At 37.4% G+C, this 21071-nt stretch overlaps 9 protein-coding genes across 9 annotated transcripts; 5 read left to right on the top strand and 4 right to left on the bottom strand.

Annotated features, from left to right (window-relative positions):
* Nucleotides 1-905: 905 nt before the first annotated feature.
* On the top strand, nucleotides 906-3021 carry SPOG_01568 (ran GTPase binding protein). Its single transcript, XM_013170256.1, has 5 exons — nucleotides 906-1239; nucleotides 1315-1383; nucleotides 1510-1544; nucleotides 1669-1855; nucleotides 1920-3021. The coding sequence occupies exons 1-5, from the start codon at nucleotides 1117-1119 to the stop codon at nucleotides 2901-2903; spliced, it is 1398 nt and encodes a 465-aa protein (XP_013025710.1). The 5' UTR covers nucleotides 906-1116; the 3' UTR covers nucleotides 2904-3021.
* Nucleotides 2952-5561, bottom strand: SPOG_01567 (nutritional copper sensing transcription factor Cuf1). The gene has a single exon (XM_013170255.1). It carries the CDS (start codon nucleotides 4436-4438, stop codon nucleotides 3179-3181), a length of 1260 nt encoding a protein of 419 aa, XP_013025709.1. The 5' UTR covers nucleotides 4439-5561; the 3' UTR covers nucleotides 2952-3178.
* Nucleotides 5562-5715: 154 nt separating this feature from the next.
* On the top strand, nucleotides 5716-8113 carry SPOG_01566 (arrestin/PY protein 1). The gene has a single exon (XM_013170254.1). The coding sequence runs from the start codon at nucleotides 5960-5962 to the stop codon at nucleotides 7730-7732; it is 1773 nt and encodes a 590-aa protein (XP_013025708.1). The 5' UTR covers nucleotides 5716-5959; the 3' UTR covers nucleotides 7733-8113.
* Nucleotides 8061-8810, bottom strand: SPOG_01565 (SNARE Sft1). Its single transcript, XM_013170253.1, has 2 exons — nucleotides 8632-8810; nucleotides 8061-8579 (listed from the first exon to the last, which is right to left on the bottom strand). Exons 1-2 carry the CDS (start codon nucleotides 8746-8748, stop codon nucleotides 8421-8423), a joined length of 276 nt encoding a protein of 91 aa, XP_013025707.1. The 5' UTR covers nucleotides 8749-8810; the 3' UTR covers nucleotides 8061-8420.
* Nucleotides 8811-8935: 125 nt separating this feature from the next.
* Nucleotides 8936-13779, top strand: SPOG_01564 (WDR48 family WD repeat protein). The gene is made up of 2 exons (XM_013170252.1): nucleotides 8936-9707; nucleotides 9755-13779. Exons 1-2 carry the CDS (start codon nucleotides 9428-9430, stop codon nucleotides 12328-12330), a joined length of 2856 nt encoding a protein of 951 aa, XP_013025706.1. The 5' UTR covers nucleotides 8936-9427; the 3' UTR covers nucleotides 12331-13779.
* SPOG_01563 (DNA replication factor C complex subunit Dcc1) lies at nucleotides 12343-13911 on the bottom strand. Its single transcript, XM_013170251.1, has 4 exons — nucleotides 13532-13911; nucleotides 13238-13472; nucleotides 12734-13192; nucleotides 12343-12696 (listed from the first exon to the last, which is right to left on the bottom strand). Exons 1-4 carry the CDS (start codon nucleotides 13657-13659, stop codon nucleotides 12451-12453), a joined length of 1068 nt encoding a protein of 355 aa, XP_013025705.1. The 5' UTR covers nucleotides 13660-13911; the 3' UTR covers nucleotides 12343-12450.
* SPOG_01562 (RhoGEF Gef2) lies at nucleotides 13844-18147 on the top strand. Its single transcript, XM_013170250.1, has 4 exons — nucleotides 13844-16866; nucleotides 16936-17163; nucleotides 17203-17311; nucleotides 17361-18147. The coding sequence occupies exons 1-4, from the start codon at nucleotides 14445-14447 to the stop codon at nucleotides 17908-17910; spliced, it is 3309 nt and encodes a 1102-aa protein (XP_013025704.1). The 5' UTR covers nucleotides 13844-14444; the 3' UTR covers nucleotides 17911-18147.
* On the bottom strand, nucleotides 17276-19158 carry SPOG_01561 (20S proteasome component alpha 3). The gene has a single exon (XM_013170249.1). The coding sequence runs from the start codon at nucleotides 19139-19141 to the stop codon at nucleotides 18383-18385; it is 759 nt and encodes a 252-aa protein (XP_013025703.1). The 5' UTR covers nucleotides 19142-19158; the 3' UTR covers nucleotides 17276-18382.
* A 443-nt stretch (nucleotides 19159-19601) lies between these two features.
* On the top strand, nucleotides 19602-20959 carry SPOG_01560 (DNA replication protein Dre4; the record flags this gene model as incomplete). Its single annotated transcript, XM_013170248.1, has 3 exons — nucleotides 19602-19641; nucleotides 19686-19905; nucleotides 19963-20959. 3 exons carry the CDS (start codon nucleotides 19602-19604, stop codon nucleotides 20957-20959), a joined length of 1257 nt encoding a protein of 418 aa, XP_013025702.1.
* Nucleotides 20960-21071: the final 112 nt, after the last annotated feature.

Below are 21071 nucleotides of genomic sequence, written 5' to 3'. Positions count from 1 at the left end.
GTGTTTTAAGGTACATGAAATCTACTTGTTGATTTTTTTTATTCATAAATATGAAAACATACATCTTGCTACAAAAGATGGCTTTTATTAGATTCATGTATGTATGAATATAAAGGAATTTTTATTGCAACCTCTTCCTACAATTTGCTTGCTTCTGCTTGACTTGCGACCGTTTCGAATGGTATATCAATTGGATTATCAAAATCGCCTAGTTACTTTAATACATAAAGGTTTTCCTTGGTGCGAATGCAGGATATGCTCTTTGAATGCAGCTCTTTGGCTTTCATCCAATTGAATGGGAATGATTTCTTTGTACTCTTGTTTTCTTTTGCTTATCGTTACTTCGTATGTTACTTTCGTTTGTTTACATAAAATTTCTGATGACAAGAGAGTATATGATTATTCCAGATTGTTTTAACCTAAATGAATTTACCAAGAGTATTAGTTAATTTTCTCTGCTTATTAAATGAGCAAAATTATATATGTCCACAGTCGAAATCTTCAGACTGGAAGATCCAACTGGTCTGGTTAAATAAGATTGCCTTCCAAGCATTTCACTTAGTTTCGTATCCATAAACATTACTAGCGTCTATACACGTAGTACAACAAAGTCCAATTCACGTACAAAACAATTTTCCGCTCAAAATACATTGTTACACGGTGTAAGATTTCTGCCGTGACAAGTGACAACCCTCATACTATTTCTATGCTTTATAGTAATAAAAAACTATATCGTTTAACGGCGTTACTTGAATCAAGACAAAGTAAACACTGGTAATACAAATCCAGAATTTTTACAAATTCAGTGATTTGTGAGACAGAAATTTTTATTTATTTGCTGGAATAGAACTCAGAATAATTCGAATTCAATCACAACTTTTGCAGTACAAACAACCATTTCCTTACTCCATTCACATCTATATTAATACTTCCTAGTATTATGCTTACGTTACTATTCAACGGAGAATTTGGCAATATTACTAGATCCAAGTAGCAGATCATTTGTAACCTCATTGCAACTAAAGCACTGTTAAAGAAATATAAAAAGAAAATTAGGGCGATCGGCTTAACTACATAGTACATGGAAATCTAAAACTTCAAAATAGTGCTTTTGTGATGGATCAAATATTTACAAAAGTTACGGCCAGTGCTGCCACTTATGCAACTGCGTACGCAATTAGGACAGGAGTGAATTGGGCAGGATCGTTAGCAGCAAAGCGTCTCACAAAGTTTATTCAAGTAAGTTTGGTACTTCTTATTTTTCTGCTTGTAGTAAATGACTAGTTCGATTTCTTTTGTTAACTATTGTATTAGCAGTCGGCTCCTGAATCTTCCCAATATAATTTAGACCTTGTGAAATCAAGGCTTGAGCAAAAGATTTTGGTAGGTTTGAAACTCTAATTTTTTTTATCTTGTTGAGCGTACATACTGTCGCTTGCTTTGTAAATCGAAACACAACTTATTCTTATTCTCATTTACGTTCGTAATGGACTCCAGCTAACATATTAGGCTATTACTCCGGCTGTCGATTTAATTGAACTCATGTAAGTGGCATGATAATTTAGTAATGTGCCGTGGAATGAAGCTCAAGGACGGATAAAGCATACTTTGAAAGCTTCCTTTCCATTCAAAAAACTATTCACAAGTCAGATTACTTACATGTTCCAGTGCTGCTCGCGGAAACTCGAGTTTACAAAATCTTGTACCTCTCATTCAACGACTTCGAGACCACATTGATGAATTTTCAGAATATGTAAATGAAAAGGATTCACTCAGTCCAGATGAAGAAAATTTAGAAGAAGCATCGAAAGACATCTACACTAGCTGTGAAAGTTTACTAAAGGAAATCGAACAGGTATGCTTTGGAATCCTTATCAAATTTTTATTTGCATTTCTAACGAATATAACCAAAAATTCAGACCATCCCCTTAATTAATCTTTCTCTTACAACTTCCGGTGTAACTTTGAGTTCAGCACTGAAAGAGTCGCTATCTCCTTCTCGCCTGTTACAAGCTCAAGCTTTCTTGGAGTTATCCGACAAACAATTTGAGGAGACTCAGAAGGATGTGCAGATAGGTCCAAAATTTGTTCTCACATTATATAATACCTTTCACCGTTCTAACCAAAGTGATGGTCCCTCCGACGTTTCTTGGAAGGAGGAATATCCTAAATGTTCGGTGTACGTAAAAAGATTCGTTTCCGAAGAAAGATTTCGGTATGTATTGATTATTGAAGAAGATTTGAATGATGGGCGATATCATGAAGAACTACTTGGTAAAGACTTATCGAGCTCCATAAGTGGAAACACCATAGAATATCCAATAAACTGTATGTCCATATTGTGCTACACAGTTTCCGGAAAATTGTTAGACATACCTCAATCAAGATCGCCTGTTCTTGCGGTACAGTTAATGCAGACGTTTCCTACAGACGAACCTTCTAGTACTTCGATATCGTCGACAGAAAGAGATGTTTCTCTAGACAATGGATCTGAGGATAAATCAAATAAAGATTCTTTGAAATCCCAGACAACAGATTGGATTGCATTAGAAAGGTATATGGATGTCTATGAGGAAGCATCTTCAGATTCAGAAACCGAATTAAATTCGGAATCTAGATCAGCAAGTGATTCGGAAGAATATTCCAAGAAATTGAGCAAGGTTAAGTGCAATACAACGAAAGATACAAGGAACACAACTTCGAGCGAAGAAGAAATCGTAAATGCAATGCATTCTTTGAACATTAATCCTACAACTTCAATTTATCTATCTAACCCGAATTCTCTCTCTCTGTTGGAGTATATTCTGCGCTTATGTGCTTTACAAGAAGTACATCAAAAGTCGTGTTCTGAGATGAGTGATGAACAATTATCTGATATGTTAGTTAATGCGTGGAGTAATTAGTTTTAAAAACGGAATAGAGCATTCTAAAATTTTTAATACTCAAAGATAATCTACAAACTCTAAGCAGAATAATAGATTGTCTAGGATATCTCCATAACATTGATGACCTTATTCCCATTGTTTCATTGATTAGTTATCTACAATTCAAATTCATTAAACAAAGCAAACTGGAGAAAATGGTATTTTTAGATTCGAAACGTAAAAGAAACACAATAACAACTTGAAAAAGAGAAGACGGTATAAACAAAAACAAAAGAATTAGCAAATTTAGATAATCAGCTAATTTCAGGGGTAAAGCGGAAGTTATGCACAGGATACTGGATGCCATACTGATTGTCAGGAATATATTGATTTGAAGAATTATCAGGTAAGTCATCATCAAAGCCATCTAGTAAAAGTTTTTCTTCTGTAGAAGGATGCGATAAAACAGGCTCTCTATGATCTTCTTGTAATGCAGAAATGTGGTTAAGAGCAGCCAGTGTCGTAGGATTATTGGGATGGGTCAAGCATCCAAGGCACTGGCAATCATCATCACATTGACAATGAGTCGAACCCTGAGCACAATTACTTGGTAGAGTAAAGTAGTCTGATAATTGGATAGGAAAATTATGGAAAGGAATATTGGAGTTGCTTTCGGACTTTACACCGTCTAAAGGATCAGGAGGAGGATATATAGGTGAGCGAGAAGGTTGATTAGGACTTAATGGAACATAAGAGCCATTATCCAACATAGCAAATGGATAAGGGAATTCTGGTTGAGGATATAGATCATGACTAGCAGCTGCAGCTGCAATGGAATCCTGAGAATTGGAAAGAACCTTAAGCGCAGAAGGCGTTGGGAAATTGGGAATTATCTTTCTTCGTTGACCTAGAGAAAAAGGGTGAAATTTGTTCATTTCAAGGTGCAATCTGGAAGCATCGTCTGCATGAATGTTGGGATTTCTAAAGGGAGGTACGTTTGCATACATAGGGTCATTATGGCAATGAGAATACCAATGAGGCGAAGAAATTTGATAATTACAAGGATGACAATCTTTGCAAAGGCATTGTGTGTTTTCCGGATGACTATATAAGCCGGCACCTGAAGGATAGTGATAAGGGTGGTGATTAGGAACAAATAGAGAACCAGAACCGTCCGGGCTTTCCGAGGATGGATGGGAGAAAAAATTATGTTCTTGAACTTTAGAGTCGAAAGAGGTTTGGGAGGGTAAAGATGTATGGGAATGATGGCCTTTACAGCAAGAAGAGGAAGAAGGGGCAGGTTTTGAAGAAACGGACAAAGTAGAATCCCTTTCGGAAGGTTTGTTGCGGGACTTTTTGATTTGAGATTGGGGCTTTTCTGCATTCGAACTGCAAGTACACTTTACATGAATATGACGCATAACTCTAGCTTGGCGACACTTTTCACACTGACTAACAGGTCGGCCTCTTGGTCGAATAGGGAAAAGTTCACGGTCGTCGTGCTTGCAGCTGGAAGAACGATGACCACGTATGCACTTCATGCAAGCCATTTTCGCATTGTTCACCAAAATCATTGAGAAAGATATAATAGAGTAAAGAGGACAAAAAATTTCCTCTTTACCTTGAGCCCAAATTTGACGGCTCGTTTACGTTGTCAAGAAAGAGATAGCCTTGAAGGATGAAGGGTAGAAACTGAAATTGAAAATGCTGGAAGGAGAATGGACGATAACCTGATTCAATTCCCAGAGAAACAAAAACGAGGAAAAAACGAACGACCTAGAAGGAGACAGGAAGCATAGAAAATGTGAAGGAGATCAAGAATCGTCAAAAAACTCCTATTAAAATACTGTCAATATATGTAATTTCGGATCCAAGCGAATAAAGCCTTTTGAAGATAACAAAACACGTAAATGGGATGGGAATTGAAAAATATTATTCGATAAAAGACATATAATCGGATGAATTGGTCTTCGCTTGGGACAAAGTGAAAGACAAAAATCGATGTAAAGAACTGACTTTTAAAGAAAAATCTTTCAAAACTTCAGCCAAAAGGCTTTTTGTTTTCAAATAAAACGATAAAATACAAATAATATGGGAATTTTTATGATTCTTACAAGAAGCCCTGGTATAACGTGGAACCTGGAGGTCTTCTCACACGTCTGTAAAGGAAACGAATTGAGACAGATGAATCCATGAAAGATTTTGTTCAATGAACTCATTGAAACAGAATTAAACGTAGAGAAATAAGAAAAATCTAAAGGAATTTTGGTTTGCTAGCTTTGCTTTTTTTTGCATTAGCAGCAAATTTTTTTGTGTAAAGCTTTAAAGCAGACAGTTTCGCATGCAGATTAATTTGGAGGCTAATAAAGCTTGAATTGGCATCAAATTCATTTGCAGCTTTCACGAGTCGGGAACACAGCTTCATCTGTGAGGGATGTGAATTCATGCGACACTGTTTTACAAACGTACATAGAACGCGTATGTAGACTACAAATTAACTTTATATTAAACGTTTCGTGGCATCCAATACTTCAAGGCAATTCTGAGAACGTTTGAGTGATTGGTTTCCTGTTTGTAAGCCCATAAGGCTGTTTCTTTAAAGTAATCCGCGGAAGGCAACTATATGTCAGAACTATGTCTCTTTTTCTTACAATGGCAAGAAGAATTTTTATTTGCTTTCTCGCTTTTCAATAAGAAACATTTGCACATCTTTCATGATTTGTTTACTAACGGCCGAACATAAAACATGCTACATATCGGTATCGTAAAATACTGCACTATGCAGTAAGAAGTCACTACCAGCCTTCACGTCACCTCTGCAATCAAAACAAACTACGCTGACTTAATTTCCCGTAGACAACGATTATTTAATTCGAAACAGACTGCGTAGAAAATCGCTCAAAATCGGCTCGCTTTGTTGGGTTTTACACCGATTACTTTGTGTTGAAATTATTCACAAACTTTTTTTGGCTTCGAGGACGGTGAATTGCCGCAAAACGTAGATATAGAAGCGTCTCACGAGATTCCGTAAAATTACAGCTTGTTCAAGGTTACCAGTTTGTGAAGGTCAAAAAGCATACTTAAACTTCTTAGAAATGAATATTTTGCCTAAATACAATGTTGCTTCTTACTTTGACATTCGTGTAGCAGCGGATCGGGACATTATAGTTATTCAGGGATCACCGGAATCTGCTGAACTTACTCCACTATCAGGAACGGTAGTTCTTTGCCTTACGGAAAGCATCTCTGTTCGAGCAATCTCTTTGAAACTGACGGGCAGATGTCGTATCTCTTGGTCAGAGCCCTCGTACAGTAGTCGGACTGGATTGCGGCATAACAAGCACGATGCAGTGGTCTACGAAAAAAATTGGAACTTCCTTCCATATTCTGGTGGATCAAAGACTCTTCCTGCAGGTAACTACGAGTATCCTTTTCGCGTTATGCTTCCGGGTAATATTCCTGAATCCGTTGAAGGCTTGCAAAGCTGTTACGTTATTTATCGTTTAAAAGCGACTATTGATAGAACAGGTCTCAATAGCAGGATGATCAAAAAGAAACATATCCGCCTCATTCGTACTTTGCCGCCTGACGCTGTCGAATTTACACAAACTGTGAGTGTCGATAACACATGGCCTAACAAAATTGAGTATACGATCAGTATTCCCACGAAAGCATATGCTATTGGATCTTATATTCCCATTCATTTTGTTCTAGTACCGTTACTAAAGCGCCTCTCCATTGGTAAAATCACCATTACTTTGAAGGAATACATTACGTTGCACATTGCTCATGGTCATAACGGCCTTCCTGCTTCAAAAGATGAGGTTCGTACTGTACGTTCATTGCAAACGGAGGAAATTGAGGAATTTTCAGATCATTACGAACTTTCGAAGCATTTAGAGCTTCCCGCATCTCTCGTCGATTGCTTACAGGATTGTGACCTTGAAGGCATTAAAGTTCGCCATAAACTAAAATTTTCGGTTTCTTTACGAAATCCAGATGGTCATGTTTCAGAACTAAGAGCTGCCTTACCTGTTGTATTGATGATTCCCCCTCAATTATTTGGCGATGCTGCCGATTTGGAATCTCTTCGTGAAAACTTTGATTCGTTTAATCAGCCGTTACCCAGCTACGAAAGTAGTATGTATGATCGGCTATACGATGGATTGAATTATTCAAACGTTGAAACACCTCTTCCCAGTGGTACTAATACACCAAGACGGCGCGACTCCACGGAACCTAATGTTTCCGCCGAAAACCATCGTAGACAACTGATTGCTGGTCTTACGGCATTGGCTCAACAGCAACAGCCTGGTGATCGACGTCCAAGCGAGCATTCACCTTCCCGTCTTGATGAAGATTATCCCACTTTTAGTTTTGGATCAAATCCATCTAGTGGCGCCACTTCTGGTGCTATCACTAGGAATCCATCTGAAACAAGTTTAGCTGAATTAAGTCGTGTTCCTTCTTACACTGAGGCTACGCGCTCATCTATTAATGCATTGGAGTCTCCATTACAACCATCTTTACCTGGGTATGAGGATGTTACTCGAACAGAGCATCTTTCCCGTCCAACTTCACCCGGTACCTTAACGCCTCCTCAACGTCAATCGTCCATGTTTTTTACTTCACCGGATGCTGGTACTCAACGTCGCTCCTTTGATAATCGTCGCCCGTCGGACCAAAATCCCGCGTCTCTCCCAACTTCACACAGCAGCGGATCACTTGCGCATATGGGACAGTCTTCAAATACCCCAAACGCTGCTCCCCATAGACCACCTAATGCTCGCGTTGGCACTCATAGAAATGCTCTTGAAGCGTTGCGACGTGCTCGTATGCTTCCGTCAAGTTTCACGAGAAGAAACTGAATAAGCACTTCCATGAGGTAGTACGACTCTTGACTTTATTCGTTGGAGAACATTATTTATTTTTTGTTTCAAAGAAAAAGGAATTTTGTCTATATTTGTGTTCCCAGCAATTTCATCGTTCATTTTGAAGAATGTTTTATTTATTTGTGATGTTATGTTAACTATGATGTTGTTATGGTAATTATTATTACTATTATGGCTTTCCTTTCGAGAAAGTTAAAACTCGAAAAGATTTTGATCTCATTTTAGTCTGTCCCTGGTGAAGTGAATTGTTTTATATGAATAGTACAAAACTAATATGCTACAAAAGTTTTGAAAAAAATTAATACATGGTCCTTCTGATGATGCAAGACATTCAATAAATTTCATTATACTGAAAGATACTATGAGTATGGAAGAAAGAGAATCAAGCAAACCATTAAACTTGACTGGACAGCCTTTATGGTTTTGCCAAAAGTAAAAAGTAAAAAGAACAAGAGATATGGAAAGTGACAAACGTTAACATAACAACATATCATGAAAAGTAAAAGGCAGTTCGAAGTAGTAGCTAGATCGATGTTACCCCTTTTGATTTTTCTCTTAGGGAATTCATTTCGGGAAGAACAAGGTCCATTCATATAATACAGTCAAGCATGCAGTAACAAGAGCAAACAAAATACCAATTTCTCGTAAAAACAGCTCTTCCCTTTCAAAGAAAATATTTGCATAAATAGTAAAAGATTAAAACACTTCCGACGATAGCTAAAACGGTAGTAAAAATGCTTCTTCTACCAGCATTTCGAACAACTCGAAAAAATCCATTGGTAGTTCGTTTTACAGAATCCGATAAGCCAGAAAATCCTTCATTCTGAATAATCCATTGTTAGTTCCATAACAAAGAGAAAAACGCCTTTGCATACCGCACGGTCTATATGGCTATAATCGCTAGCCCGCGTATAAATATCGTATGTGATATTTTTTAGCGATGTAATTTGCCCAGAGAGGGTTTCTAATCTCCGTTCATTTGGGTCATTCATGTTGAAATAGCTCCCAAGTTTCAATAATAAAAACAAAGCGAAATGCGTTGATGGAATTCATGGTGGAAAACAAATAGGGACATTACTAGGATTCGGTAAATGTCTAAGGAAATATTACGCATCGATATGCATTTAACGAACTGTTAGCAATCGGTAATAATTTAGTGTCGTGCAAAGCGACTCTGTATTCTGAAAAGTCTATAGACGCACGCAATGAGTAGGAAACTACGTGAATTATTTATTTCTCGAATGCTAATCTCAGCGTTACTGTAAAGTCTAATGAATGCTTTTCTAAAGGGATTGTATGATTAAAAACCCATTGTAAGAAAGAAATTTGGATTGCTTCATTCGAATAGCGTGCACGATATTGAATTTGAATTGAATCCGAAACAGTTTTAATCAAACAGGAAAGTCTACTCGCATCGAGATTCAAAGAAGTCTGTTTTCAATAATTATACAGCAAACTTCAAATTTTTTATAATCTGTGGCATCCACAAGGTAATTTTTACATCTTTTGGATCCAAGCAGCCGTATTTAAATACGTTCTTTAGAGAATTGTCGCTATAGCCTTTTAGAGTCCAGGAATTATTTTTTCTATTTTTCCTTTGGTATACAATTATTATAAAAATAACGCTGGTAAATCTCTAAAGCTTCGACATTTATGTCCACTATTTAACACATGACTACTCGAAAGCGTTATAAAGTCAGTTATGTTTTAGATTCGAACGAAGACAAATTAGGTCACCGCTTAAATGTGAATTGCCTTGCACTTGGGCGCTGCTTTTCAGCTAAGGGGTCCGCACCTGTCAGCAGTGCCCTTTACAGCGGAGGCCGGGATGGACAATTGTTTCGTTGGGACGTCGGTTTAGACTATGCTAAGAAGCCAGTACCTTTATCCTCAATACAGGCTCATTCTTCGTGGATAAATGACATTGCTGTTACTTCTGATTCTCAAGGTGGTAAGTATTTATCAAAGATCTCAGAGTGGACGTTAATTTAGTGTTAGTCATATCTTGTTCGTCCGACTTGACAGTAAAGCTATGGAAGCCTCATGTTTCTGGCCCTTCATCTTTGACCACGATTGGTGAACACAACGATTATGTCAAACGTCTTAGTCTTTCCAAGGATTGTAAAAGTCCATGGGTAGTTTCCGGTGGTCTCGACAGTCGCGTAATTGTCTGGGATTATAATGTCGGTCAAGAAGTAGTGCGTTTTGAGCAACCTCCCAATTGTGCTATCACTGTCGGTCCTCGGAGTGGTGTGTATTCACTAGCTACAAACAACAACATTATCGCTAATGGAGGTATTCAAAAAGATATACAGCTTTGGGATTGTGTTTCTAAAAAGCGAATCACTGATTTAGTTGGTCATACTGATACTGTTCGAGATATTTTAATAAGTGAAGATGGAAGAACAATCCTTACGGCCTCTTCGGATGCTACTATTAAACTTTGGTCTTTAAGAGCTCAGAAATGCTTATTTTCTTTTTTGGCTCATTCTGATAGTGTTTGGTCTTTGTTTTCTGAGCATCCTGACCTTAAAGTGTTTTACGCCGGTGACCGCTCAGGACTGATTACTCGTACAGATATTCGAGACACACGCAACAATCAAAGCTGTTCTGCTATATGTAAACAGGATTCTCCTGTTTCTGATTTAATTGCCCGCCAGTCTTTCATCTGGAGTACAGCTTCGGACAGTTCCATTCATCAGTGGAAAGATAAATCTTTTTCATCTGATAATTCAGCTTCTTCAACGATAGCTTCGCCTTCTCTCCTTCCTCCTCTGACACAAAGTACTTCACGACATTCTGTCGAAACAAGGAGCGGCGAATGCCCAACTCTTTATCACGACGACGCAGAGGACATATATTATGATTTGCAATTTGCAGAAAGCCTGAATTATTTAGATGTTAATAGAAAGCCTGAATATACAATCACGGGTGGACTTGGATTGGAGAGATGTCGATTATTAAGCGACCGGCGGCGGGTACTTACAGAAGATACGGTTGGAAAAATGTGTTTATGGGATATAATAAGCTGTAAAAAGATTGAGGATGTTGTTGCTAATGATAATTTTGATAAAGTTGCTCAGTCTCTTGACACGTTAGAGACGTTACCCAGATGGGCTTCGGTAAATTGCTTCTTGGGAATTCTTGCGGTGACTCTTGACGAAAATCATTATATGGATACAGAAGTTTACGCAGATGAGTGTTTGCAGATTAAGTCAGACGAGTTTATTGATAAACGTATCAACTTAGGTGTTTGGCTTCTGAAGAACCTGTTTTCTCCCTTTATTTATTTTGAGCTTCAACGAGATGCGGAATTCAGAAAAAATGTTGAAATGATAAGAGCGAATGTACGAAAGCAATCAGAAACAGTAGAAAAATCGAAAAACAGAAGCTCCGTCACAATGCCTGTTGCTCTTTCACCCTTAAAACTGCGACCTAGACCATCTGCAGCGTTGTTTCCTAATGAACCGTTAACTCCTGCTAGTCTTGAGTTTTCTCCGACTTCCTTTGCTATGGATCAGTTAAGCGATACCCAGCCTCAGTCTCCTTTTCAACCTTCTTCTTATAATCCGATATATACGTCTGCTGAGACAGAGAGTTTGATGAACGCTCCTGATTATTTTTCCATACCTACGAGTAAACCACAAAATGAAGGCTCTACGATTGTAAAAACGAAAGAATTAGACTCGCCCAAACGTGAAGGGTCTTTCTTAGGGCGGTTGAAGAAATTTGGAAGATCCAAATCTTCAAGGAATCTATCTTTAGGCTCTCCCAGGTCTCCAACTGAGCATTTACCGCTTAACAAGTCCATCAATCTGAATCCAATTCTTAATGCGGCCTCACCCCCATTAAAATCTGAAGCGAACAATGTGGATAACGAACTTAATTCAAGCCCTTCTAGTTTTAACACAAACCCCGTACCTACTGCTGCCCAAATGCAAAAACCTATGAGAACAGTAAGCGACTTAATCGAGCGCTTGCATGAGCAGTACGTTAATAGGAAGCCAGAAGAGAAGGCAACAACATTTTTAAAGCAACCATTTACTGAACTTACACCGCAACTAGATTTGTCGGATCAAGTAACTGTTATTATCAGTGAAGAATCTCGCGATGCAGGAAGTTCAAAAGATATTTTTCGCTGTACCATAGGAAATATGGAGAATGATGCTGATGCGTTGGAAAAAATAATGCCTTATTGGTTAGGAAAACTGCTTTTAGTGGATGATGTTCCTTCAAAGAACAGCCCGACGGTTGGATTTTCGATTCAGCCAAGCCCGAACTCAAAATTACCATCTATAGTAAGCGAAACAACTCGTTTAAGTGCGAATGCGATGCTTCGAGTTCAAAAGATTATGGATTACACACAAAGTAAATTAAGTCAGCTTGTTCCGAATATGAATGGTCAACTAGAAATTCGATGTAAAGACGTGGTTGTTACGCCCAAAATGACACTAGCTACGGTGAAAACGAGACTCTGGCGTTCGGGAGATGATGTTATTTTCCAGTACAATTTAAATCCAGATGCGGTTGCTGAAGTTGTTCAAGGAACCCAAAAGCTGGATATAAAAGGTTAAATTTTACATCACGATGATTTATTCTTGCTTAAACCTTTTTTTTTATGTTATAATGTTTTGAATTCATTTATTTTTATTATGCCAAAAAGTATTGGTGAAGCAAAGAAATGCTAATCAGAACTACCAAGTACTTCTACTATTTATATATACACCGTTTTTTGTAACCTGTTTTCTTCCATATTTTAAAAGCAAAGCTTCTACTTTGCTCTTGTCTACCGCTAAATTCTCAACAAACGGCCATATTTCGTCATATAACCATTTAGATTTGGCTTGAAATAAAACTTGAAAACAGCGAGTAGGGTCTCGAGGTAACTGTAAGGAAGAAAAATACTGTATCGTGTCGGGCGCTGCATAGAAATAAAATCCCTAGATTGTTAGCTGTAGGAAAGCAAAGTGTTAATACCTTGAGGAGATCTAGTGATACAAAATCTTTACAACTCTCGGGAAGTTTCTCTGTCCATTTTGACAGAAAGTGAGAAACTTCCGTAGTAATAACATCTTCTAGTATAAACCGGCCTATCCAAAAGCAAACCAGACTTTTGTCAATGACGACTGTGTCAACCTGACTCAAAAAAGGAGTTCTTGAGATACTCCACAAAATCGCGACTACAGCATCGGTGTCAAATTGATCTGCAATAGCTGTTTTTTTAAACTCTTGTATACTAATAGCGGAAAAGTCGGCACGAAGTTGGTGCATTATTGCAAATACCCAATCAATAAGTGTCATTATATAAGAGGGGGAAAGTCTGTAAAGAGTATTATCTTTAATTATAATGAAATTTGATCCCAAAAAGGCTTTAATTTCATTTTCACTAGCTGGTACTTGACAAATAAAGTCTTGGAAGGATATCGACGAAGGAATCTGCTTTCGACTATTAGCTTGAAAGCCTGCTAAATCTGTGCTTACCTCCTCGAGAGCATCTTCGTCCCAATAGGAAATCTTGTCTTCAATTGTAATGGATCCATAGATGTGTTCTATTTCCAAGTAACTATATTTCGTGTCTTGCAAAGTCCATTCTGAGGAATGAGAGGACCGAAATAGCATCAAGGAGTTTGACTGTATTAATTGACGAACAGAATATGTATTATTACTCGTGCATAGAACTGAAGATTTCGAGTCCAACCCTGCTTTCAAAACAATTCTATAATGATTGTCAGTAAGACAAAAATAAAAAGTCGTACTATGTCAAATGTTCCATACTGTTCATCCGAATTTTGTTCTAATAAATTCTGCAACTCCTTGTCTAATTCAAGAAGGGAAAATTCTGGCTCTTCTTCATGTTCAGAAAACTTTAGAGATATTTTCTTGCTTGTTGAATCTTCTTCCATACCAAATATTGTAACATTAAACGACACCTAATATATGATGATTAGTCTTTTATAATTGAAATCAGTGAACTGTGTTTTGCAGATACGATGGACGGTAATCCTTCAGTAGAAATTCCGCCTACCGCTTTCTATCCAATATAAATATTGCTTTACAAATAAAATACAAGAATACAAGAATACCGTCGTCAATATTTAGATCTGTCTAGCAAATAGGTATTTGTGTCTGTTGTGTACCTTTGTCCTCAACACCTCAGAATTAGAGGAGACACCAGGTTGGCACCGGTTTTCCTAAAGTCTTTGTTTACAGAGGTTTATTTCCTTATTTGTTACAGAAATTTCTTAGAATTTTGCTTGTTGTTTGAATGAGTCCTCTGTGTAATCGTTCAAATCTTTAAAATATACTACCATTTTGGACGTGTAAAGATTGAAGTGCTTTATTAATTCCATAATACTTCTAATTCCCTCTTTTTTAGAAATTCAATCCTTGCAATAACATCATAAGCTTGGCCCACAGATAGAAAAGTCGAAGACAAGACCGTCTTTCGTTGTAATCTATTTATTGTTCTAATTATTTTTGGATACAGCTACATGAGCATAAGATAACCAGTGCGTTCTTCTCTCATTTTGGTGTGAAATCCCTTTTGGTTATATCATTTCACTTTTGATTTTGGTTTTCTATTCAATTACAAGTCCGTTCGTTTCTTTTTTGTTCAGATTGGGTCTTTTGGTTTTACTGTACAAATACTATAACTATAATTAATCATCTTCACCTAATCTATACGCGCATGATGTCTCCTGCAGTTCGTGATACAATTGATTCTATCCAGTATGGTGGACTTTGGATTTTCAGAAACCTAGCATCACAAAATCCATCTTTTCAGGAGCAGCTTTCGTTTTGTACTTTTGTGCATCCGCATATTGGGATTATCCTCTTAGCTTTTGCTAAATTTGAAGACAGCACGCTAGCGGTTTTTGCGTTATCAAAGTTAGGTCCGGATACATATATAATTCCATACTCCTTTCCTTCAAAACTAGATGAATTTTTAGAAGTACTTGGACTTCATTTAGATTTCCAGGACTGGTATAGAGAAGCAACCCTTTGTGCATATGAATTCCTATGTACTGACTCAGTCTCAATATACATAGAAGAAAATTGGTTGGAGGCTTCCATTGATCCAGAATATGCAGAGTATATTTTTTCCACTATTGATGTGTTTCAATCTGATGCGTTAGTTCATGAGTTATTATCAATTGGGCCCACCACTGGATTTTATGAATTTACTGTTGACGTCCTAATGGAAGGTATCACGAATGATTGTTGGTGGGCAGATCCTTCTACAAAGCCATGGCGCTCTTTCTTAGGAAATCACTATGTAAGTGAGAAGGATCACAGGAAAGTTAACAGTCCTACTCCGAGTATCGCCTCTGGTTCTGCGGCTGGTAATATGTCATCAGTTTGGAAAAAGAAAAATCTTCTATTTGAATTGATGCGTACAGAGAGTACTTATGTTACACGTCTGAGACATTTATTAAACGATTATGTTTTACCGTTGCGAACTTCAGCAAAGTCGTCAAAGAAGCTAATAGGATTGTATGAAATAAATACACTGTTTCCTCCAAATTTAGCAAAGCTGATACAGATAAATTCAACCTTTTTGGATGAAATTGAAGCAATCATGGCTGAATTAGACGAAGACACTGATTCTGCAGACGATATAACTGATGATTTTGATTTAAGGATGGCAACGTGTCTGTGGAACCATTTCCAGGTGTTCGCACAGCATTATCCTCGTTATCTTGAACAAAGTAATGACTTTGGTGAAGTATTAAATACCGCTTCAAAAAACCCAAAGTTTCTGGACTTCATTGACAGAATCAAAATAAAAGAAAATCGCAATGTAAGCCTCAGCCAGCTAATTATGGAGCCTGTCCAAAGGATCCCACGTTATTTCCTTTTTTTGGAACAAATTATCACGCTTACTCTTGATGGTCCTCCCCAGCAAACTTACGTACGAGCAATGGAGACTGTTCATAACATTGCTGAGATGCCTGTCGTTGATGCCGAAGAGCGATCTAAAATTTTTGCCGGCCTTCAATATATAATTCCAAATCTTGCCCCGAACTTGATATCAAACTCCCGAGATTTACTCGACTGTATTGATGTTAATCGAGAAATTTGGAAGAGTGGACAGCTTTCGCTCGTTCCGTATACCATTTTGCTTTTCACAGATTGCATATGTCTGCTTAAAAGACATTCAAAAGCTTCCTTGGCTGATGTAATTGTGGAACTGAAACAAACATTCGTATTACCAAAGTCATTTTCGAGAGAGAAGAGTGCACAATACGTCGCTTGGAATTTTAATGATAACATTGAGTTGACGAGAGGCATTGATGAAGACTGTACAATATGGCTTATATCCAAATCTGCATCCACATTCCCATTTTTTAGGGAATTTCCTCTTATTAAATTTGTTTTAACGAATGGTAAACATTCCCTTGAAATTTTTTTACGTTCTTTTCAGCAAGCTTTAGCATTTCGAAAAAGTCAGGAAATGCGTGTGACTAGTCGCTGTTTTAATGATTTTACTATTTTTTACAGTTGCTTTACACCGGCATCCTACGAAAAAGAAAAATATCGGACTTCAATTATATGCGTTTGTAATGATGAACAAAATTCCTGTAATGCTGAGCACCTTCTCTGTGAGGGTAATGTTGTTTTGAATATCCACAGGCAGAACGAAGGATTTATAGTGGAAGCCTTGACATGGTTGAGTTTTGACTTGCCTTCAAAATTATTCGTATCTGAAGAGAGTATTGAGGAAAATATTTCCGAATATTTAATTTCAATTAAGCGTATGCTTTCAAGTCCTTTTTCTAATCGTTGTTTTTCACAATACGATCTTTATGAAAACATTCTTCAATATCTACTGCTCTCCAAACGCAGTCCCAAGAAAGGAAGGCTATCTTTGGGAGGACGTCCATCTAGTCCCATTAAATGGGCATCAGCTTTAAAAGGAACATACGGAACGAAGGGATATTCCAAATCTTGTTCAACACTTCCGTCACAAAAGCATGGCAATACTGACACAAACTTCAATCCCAGAAAGTCGTTGAGCAATTACACCGTAAGGTTTCCTACTAATGGTTCATTTAAAACAATTCTTGAAACTTTGAAAAGCTTTAAATCAATATTTTTGGGGATGACAGGTAAGATTAGCTGCTATATGTGTCACATATATTTGAACGAAAATGTTGCAAAGACTGACTATATAATAGATTATGGCACAATTTTGAAAGGAATTTCACCTTTCGAAGGTCAGCAACTTGATATTTTGCTAGAGGACATCCTTAAAGAATCACCGGAATTTAAGCGTATACAAAAGCTTCCGGAAGCACAAATATACTTATTATTTTGGAAGTATTTGAAGCTTTTCGTTGTCAGAAAGTATGGTTCTTTATTACCCTCAATGTTCATTCAACGTTTGAGTAATAATGGATACATAGGTGCGAACAGTTTTGCAATTCGACTTGTTAACATAATAGGTTTTTCATATGATTTGAAGGTATCGTTGCAACAGATTCAAAGTTGTTTACAAGAGCTACCGCAGCAAAATTTGCGAATTTTGGATGTAGTCCTTAACATCGTTTCAGAGTAAGCATACATATTTAATATGATGAATCGAAAAACTAATTATAAAAAGGTTACTACTTAGATTACCTCTTAGAGACCAGTGTGAAACGCTCATTGAGCAGATGGCGAGCGTGCTTTCTCCGCCTTTATATCGTAACAGTGCCATCGAAGTCATACGCTTTATGACATATTATTATGATCAATTATTCAAAAAGGATACCTTGGATCCAGAAAATTCCCCATTGTCAAAGGACGCTGAACTTTATCGGCAGAAAGAGTATGAAGAGCGAGCATCTCAACAGGTTGATGAATGTTTAAGGCCCAAAGAAATTGTTCCCGGGAAAGTGGAGCTAAAGGATTATGAGTATCTTCGACAAAATTACCATATGACTCTTGCAAAAATAGCACAAATGACCAAACAGATTAATGGAAGCAAAGAGGCAATGCCGATATTATATGATCAATTGACGCATGATTTGAAGCTAATAAAGCAGTCTATCCAAGCAAATCTGGCTCGAAAACGATGTGAATTAGATATTGCTAAGTGGACGTTGAAGGAGTATGAAGACGCCAAACAGAACATGTCTAATAACGATTACAAAATGGAGTTTTTTTTATAGTTTAGTAAAACTCTACAGTGATGTGAGGTATTTAAAGATCGCGAAAAACTACGTGCAAGTAAAATATCGATGAAGAAATGATTAGTTAAAAAGTCGGATTTCATGATAATCATTCTAATACAAACAAACGAAATTGTCCACTCTTTCAGGAGAATTCAATCTTGTATGGTTATAGGGTAATGTAGATAAAGTACAAAACGGATACTCCTTGTATAAAATTACTTTTTGATATGAGAAATCCATTCTGAGTAATTCAGTGAGAATGAGAACTAATAAAATCTAGAATATCCATAAGTCACCAAAAGTAGAAAAGAACGGAAGAAAAAGATGTGTGGAGTGTTATTAATAACCTTCATGAAAAGGGAATTTAGCTAAAGGCATAAACGAGAAAGGACATCAGGCGTGGCATGCACTTATCTCTAAACTAAATCATAAGCGAATACAAAATATAGGGCTTAAAATAGGAAGTAACTCATGCATGCTGAGATTGAGATTGAGCATCGGGCTGATACTTTGTAAGAACTTCGTTGATTTCCTTGGGTCTAAGAATATTGCAGACCATTCGCTTTCTTTCATCATCCATGGAAATGGTTGCAAATTCAATTTTTTCATCTGTAAGGGAGTTATTGTCAAGGGTCTTGCCTAAGAACTTTACAGCCAATGCACAGGCCTCTTCCAAATTAATATCTTCTTTATATTCCTGACGCATTAAGCTTTGGATGCTTGTGCTGTTTCCACCGATACTGTTTGCTTGCCAGTTTCCGTAATTACCAGACGGATTAGATTGGAATAGCTGATAACCATGAATATGATCCCATCCAGCATACAAAAAGGAGACACCAAAAGGACGCAACCCGCCATATTGAGTGTATCCCTGCTTTAAGTCGCAAACACGACGCACCAACTGTTCACAAGGCATTTCTTCGTTAAATGTTTGTAGATACTGCTGACCCACTCTTCTAGCATAGTTAATTAAGATATTGGCGTCTGCAGTAAGACCAGCTACAGCGCAAACCATGTTGTCTCCAATATGATACAGCTTTTCTGCCGATTCCTCTTGTTCGAGCAACTTGCTCGTAACCTTCTTTTCAGCTGCTAAAACGATACCATCCTTAGCAACAATTCCTAAAGCAACACCAGCATGATTGATGGCTTCTAAGGCGTATTCTACTTGATACAGACGTCCTTCAGGTGAGAAAATGGTAGTACGAGAATCGTAACTTCTAGACATGATGAGTTTGGCTAACGTGAAGTTTCTAAAGATTCTTCATTTCATCCACATTAGGAATTCGTATAGTATGCAGTGTATCTCAGTAAACAGTATAACGATTGGTAATACACTTTTTATAAGAATACTGAGTGTGGTACAACACACTAGTAAACAAAAATGCAAAATGGATTCTACTTTTATATGAGGATCATGAGGAAAGCTCAGACCTATGCTGAGCTTTCCTGGTACTCAATGGGTAACTAATCTAAGAAGTAAGACACCAGGAAGTCATAGGAAAAGGACAAAATCAGTACATACGGACGTCTGCTAACTTTGAAGCGAAAGGCTGTTAAAGTATTTCATTGATATTGAATGAAATTTTCTTATTGATTCAACTAGCTTTTATGGGTCAGTTTGGTTAACACCATGATGTTTCATTTTTCACCCTCTGCCTACATCTGAATGAACACCTAAACATAGAATGGAGGGATCATTGCCCCCTGGATGGACAGAACATAGAGGTATGTATTCATATTTTTAGAGTATATATGTTAACAGAGAGTAGCACCAAATGGAATTCCTTATTACTGGAATGCTGAGCTAAAAAAAAGTACTTACAAACGTCCTGCCTGGCCTGATGAACAAGGAAAAGCCTCTGGTTCTATTCATTTGAAACAAGAAGATATAAACACTTTAACGGAAACACCGGTAGCCGAAAATAATGATGAAAAACGCAAGGTTGATCGTGAACATCGAAAACAATCATTTGATAGACCAAAGTATAAGTAAGTGGGACGGACTAGGATGCTTTATATGAAAACACTTTCACTGACATCCTAAAGAAAATTAATACCAGGTTCTGATATATGGGTGATTGTTACGACGAAAAGAAATCGATTTTTCTTTCATAATACAGAGACTCATGAATCGACTTGGATGCCCCCACAGGAACTCTTGAGTATCATTTCAACTTTAGGGTTACCAAAACGAAAATTGAAGAAGGAATTTCAAGCGAATGCCACTGAATTGACCGCTGGTGACGAAAATAATGATGGTGAGGGTGGACTAAATGAGCATCCTGGAAGCCCTCAATTGGCAATGAGTCCTTCTGAAGATGAAGACGAGGAAGCGGATTCTGTTGAAGAAGAAGTTATCGAAACTGAACCTGAAGAAGACGATCAGAGCGATAATGACGAAAATGAAAATATTGAGTTTGGCGAAGAAGATTTACTGTTTCAACTTCAGGAACTAGAAGGAAAAAATCAAGAAAATACATCTTTATCAGAAAAAGAAGAGCCTGTAGTTGATCACGAAACCGCCGTTCAAATTTTCAGGGAACTTTTGAAGGATAAGGATGTGGACGTTTATCGGACCTGGGAATTTACTTATCCAAAACTACTAGATGATGAACGTTTTCTAGTTTTGGGTTCCGGACAAGAACGTCGTCAAGTTTTTGAAGATTATTGTAAGTCTGCTATTGCATCGAAACCAGTTGGCGCGCCAAAAGTATCATCCTTATCAAGTTTTTGGGGACTCTTGCAGAGTTTACCAAACACACTCTTATGGCCTGAGTTCAAAAGAAAATATAGGAAGTCACCAATATTAAGTATTCCTCGTTACTCGGAGAGAGATTTAGAAAAGCTCTTTCGGGAATTCCAGATCCTAAGGAATCGTTCCTTAGAAGACAGACTATATAATTTCCAAAACCTTTGCAGGTCTAGAAATGTTAACCCGAAAAGGCCTGATACTTATACCGACAAGATTTTGAACGATGTACGATACGCGGTGATTTTTCCTGAAGAATTACATTCTTGGTTAGTTTCTAATGTTCCTTCTTAATTATCCTTTCTTTTTGTCTTTGGAAATCATCTAGTCTTATAGTTTACCATTGTTTCCTATACCGACGCGTCGCGTCGCTATATTTGGCTTTCACCAATATCCTCTTAGTTTT

Source organism: Schizosaccharomyces cryophilus (genome assembly GCF_000004155.1).
Source record: "Schizosaccharomyces cryophilus OY26 unplaced genomic scaffold supercont4.8, whole genome shotgun sequence".
NCBI lineage: Eukaryota > Fungi > Ascomycota > Schizosaccharomycetes > Schizosaccharomycetales > Schizosaccharomycetaceae > Schizosaccharomyces > Schizosaccharomyces cryophilus.
This window is presented reverse-complemented; position numbering and strand designations above follow the sequence as displayed.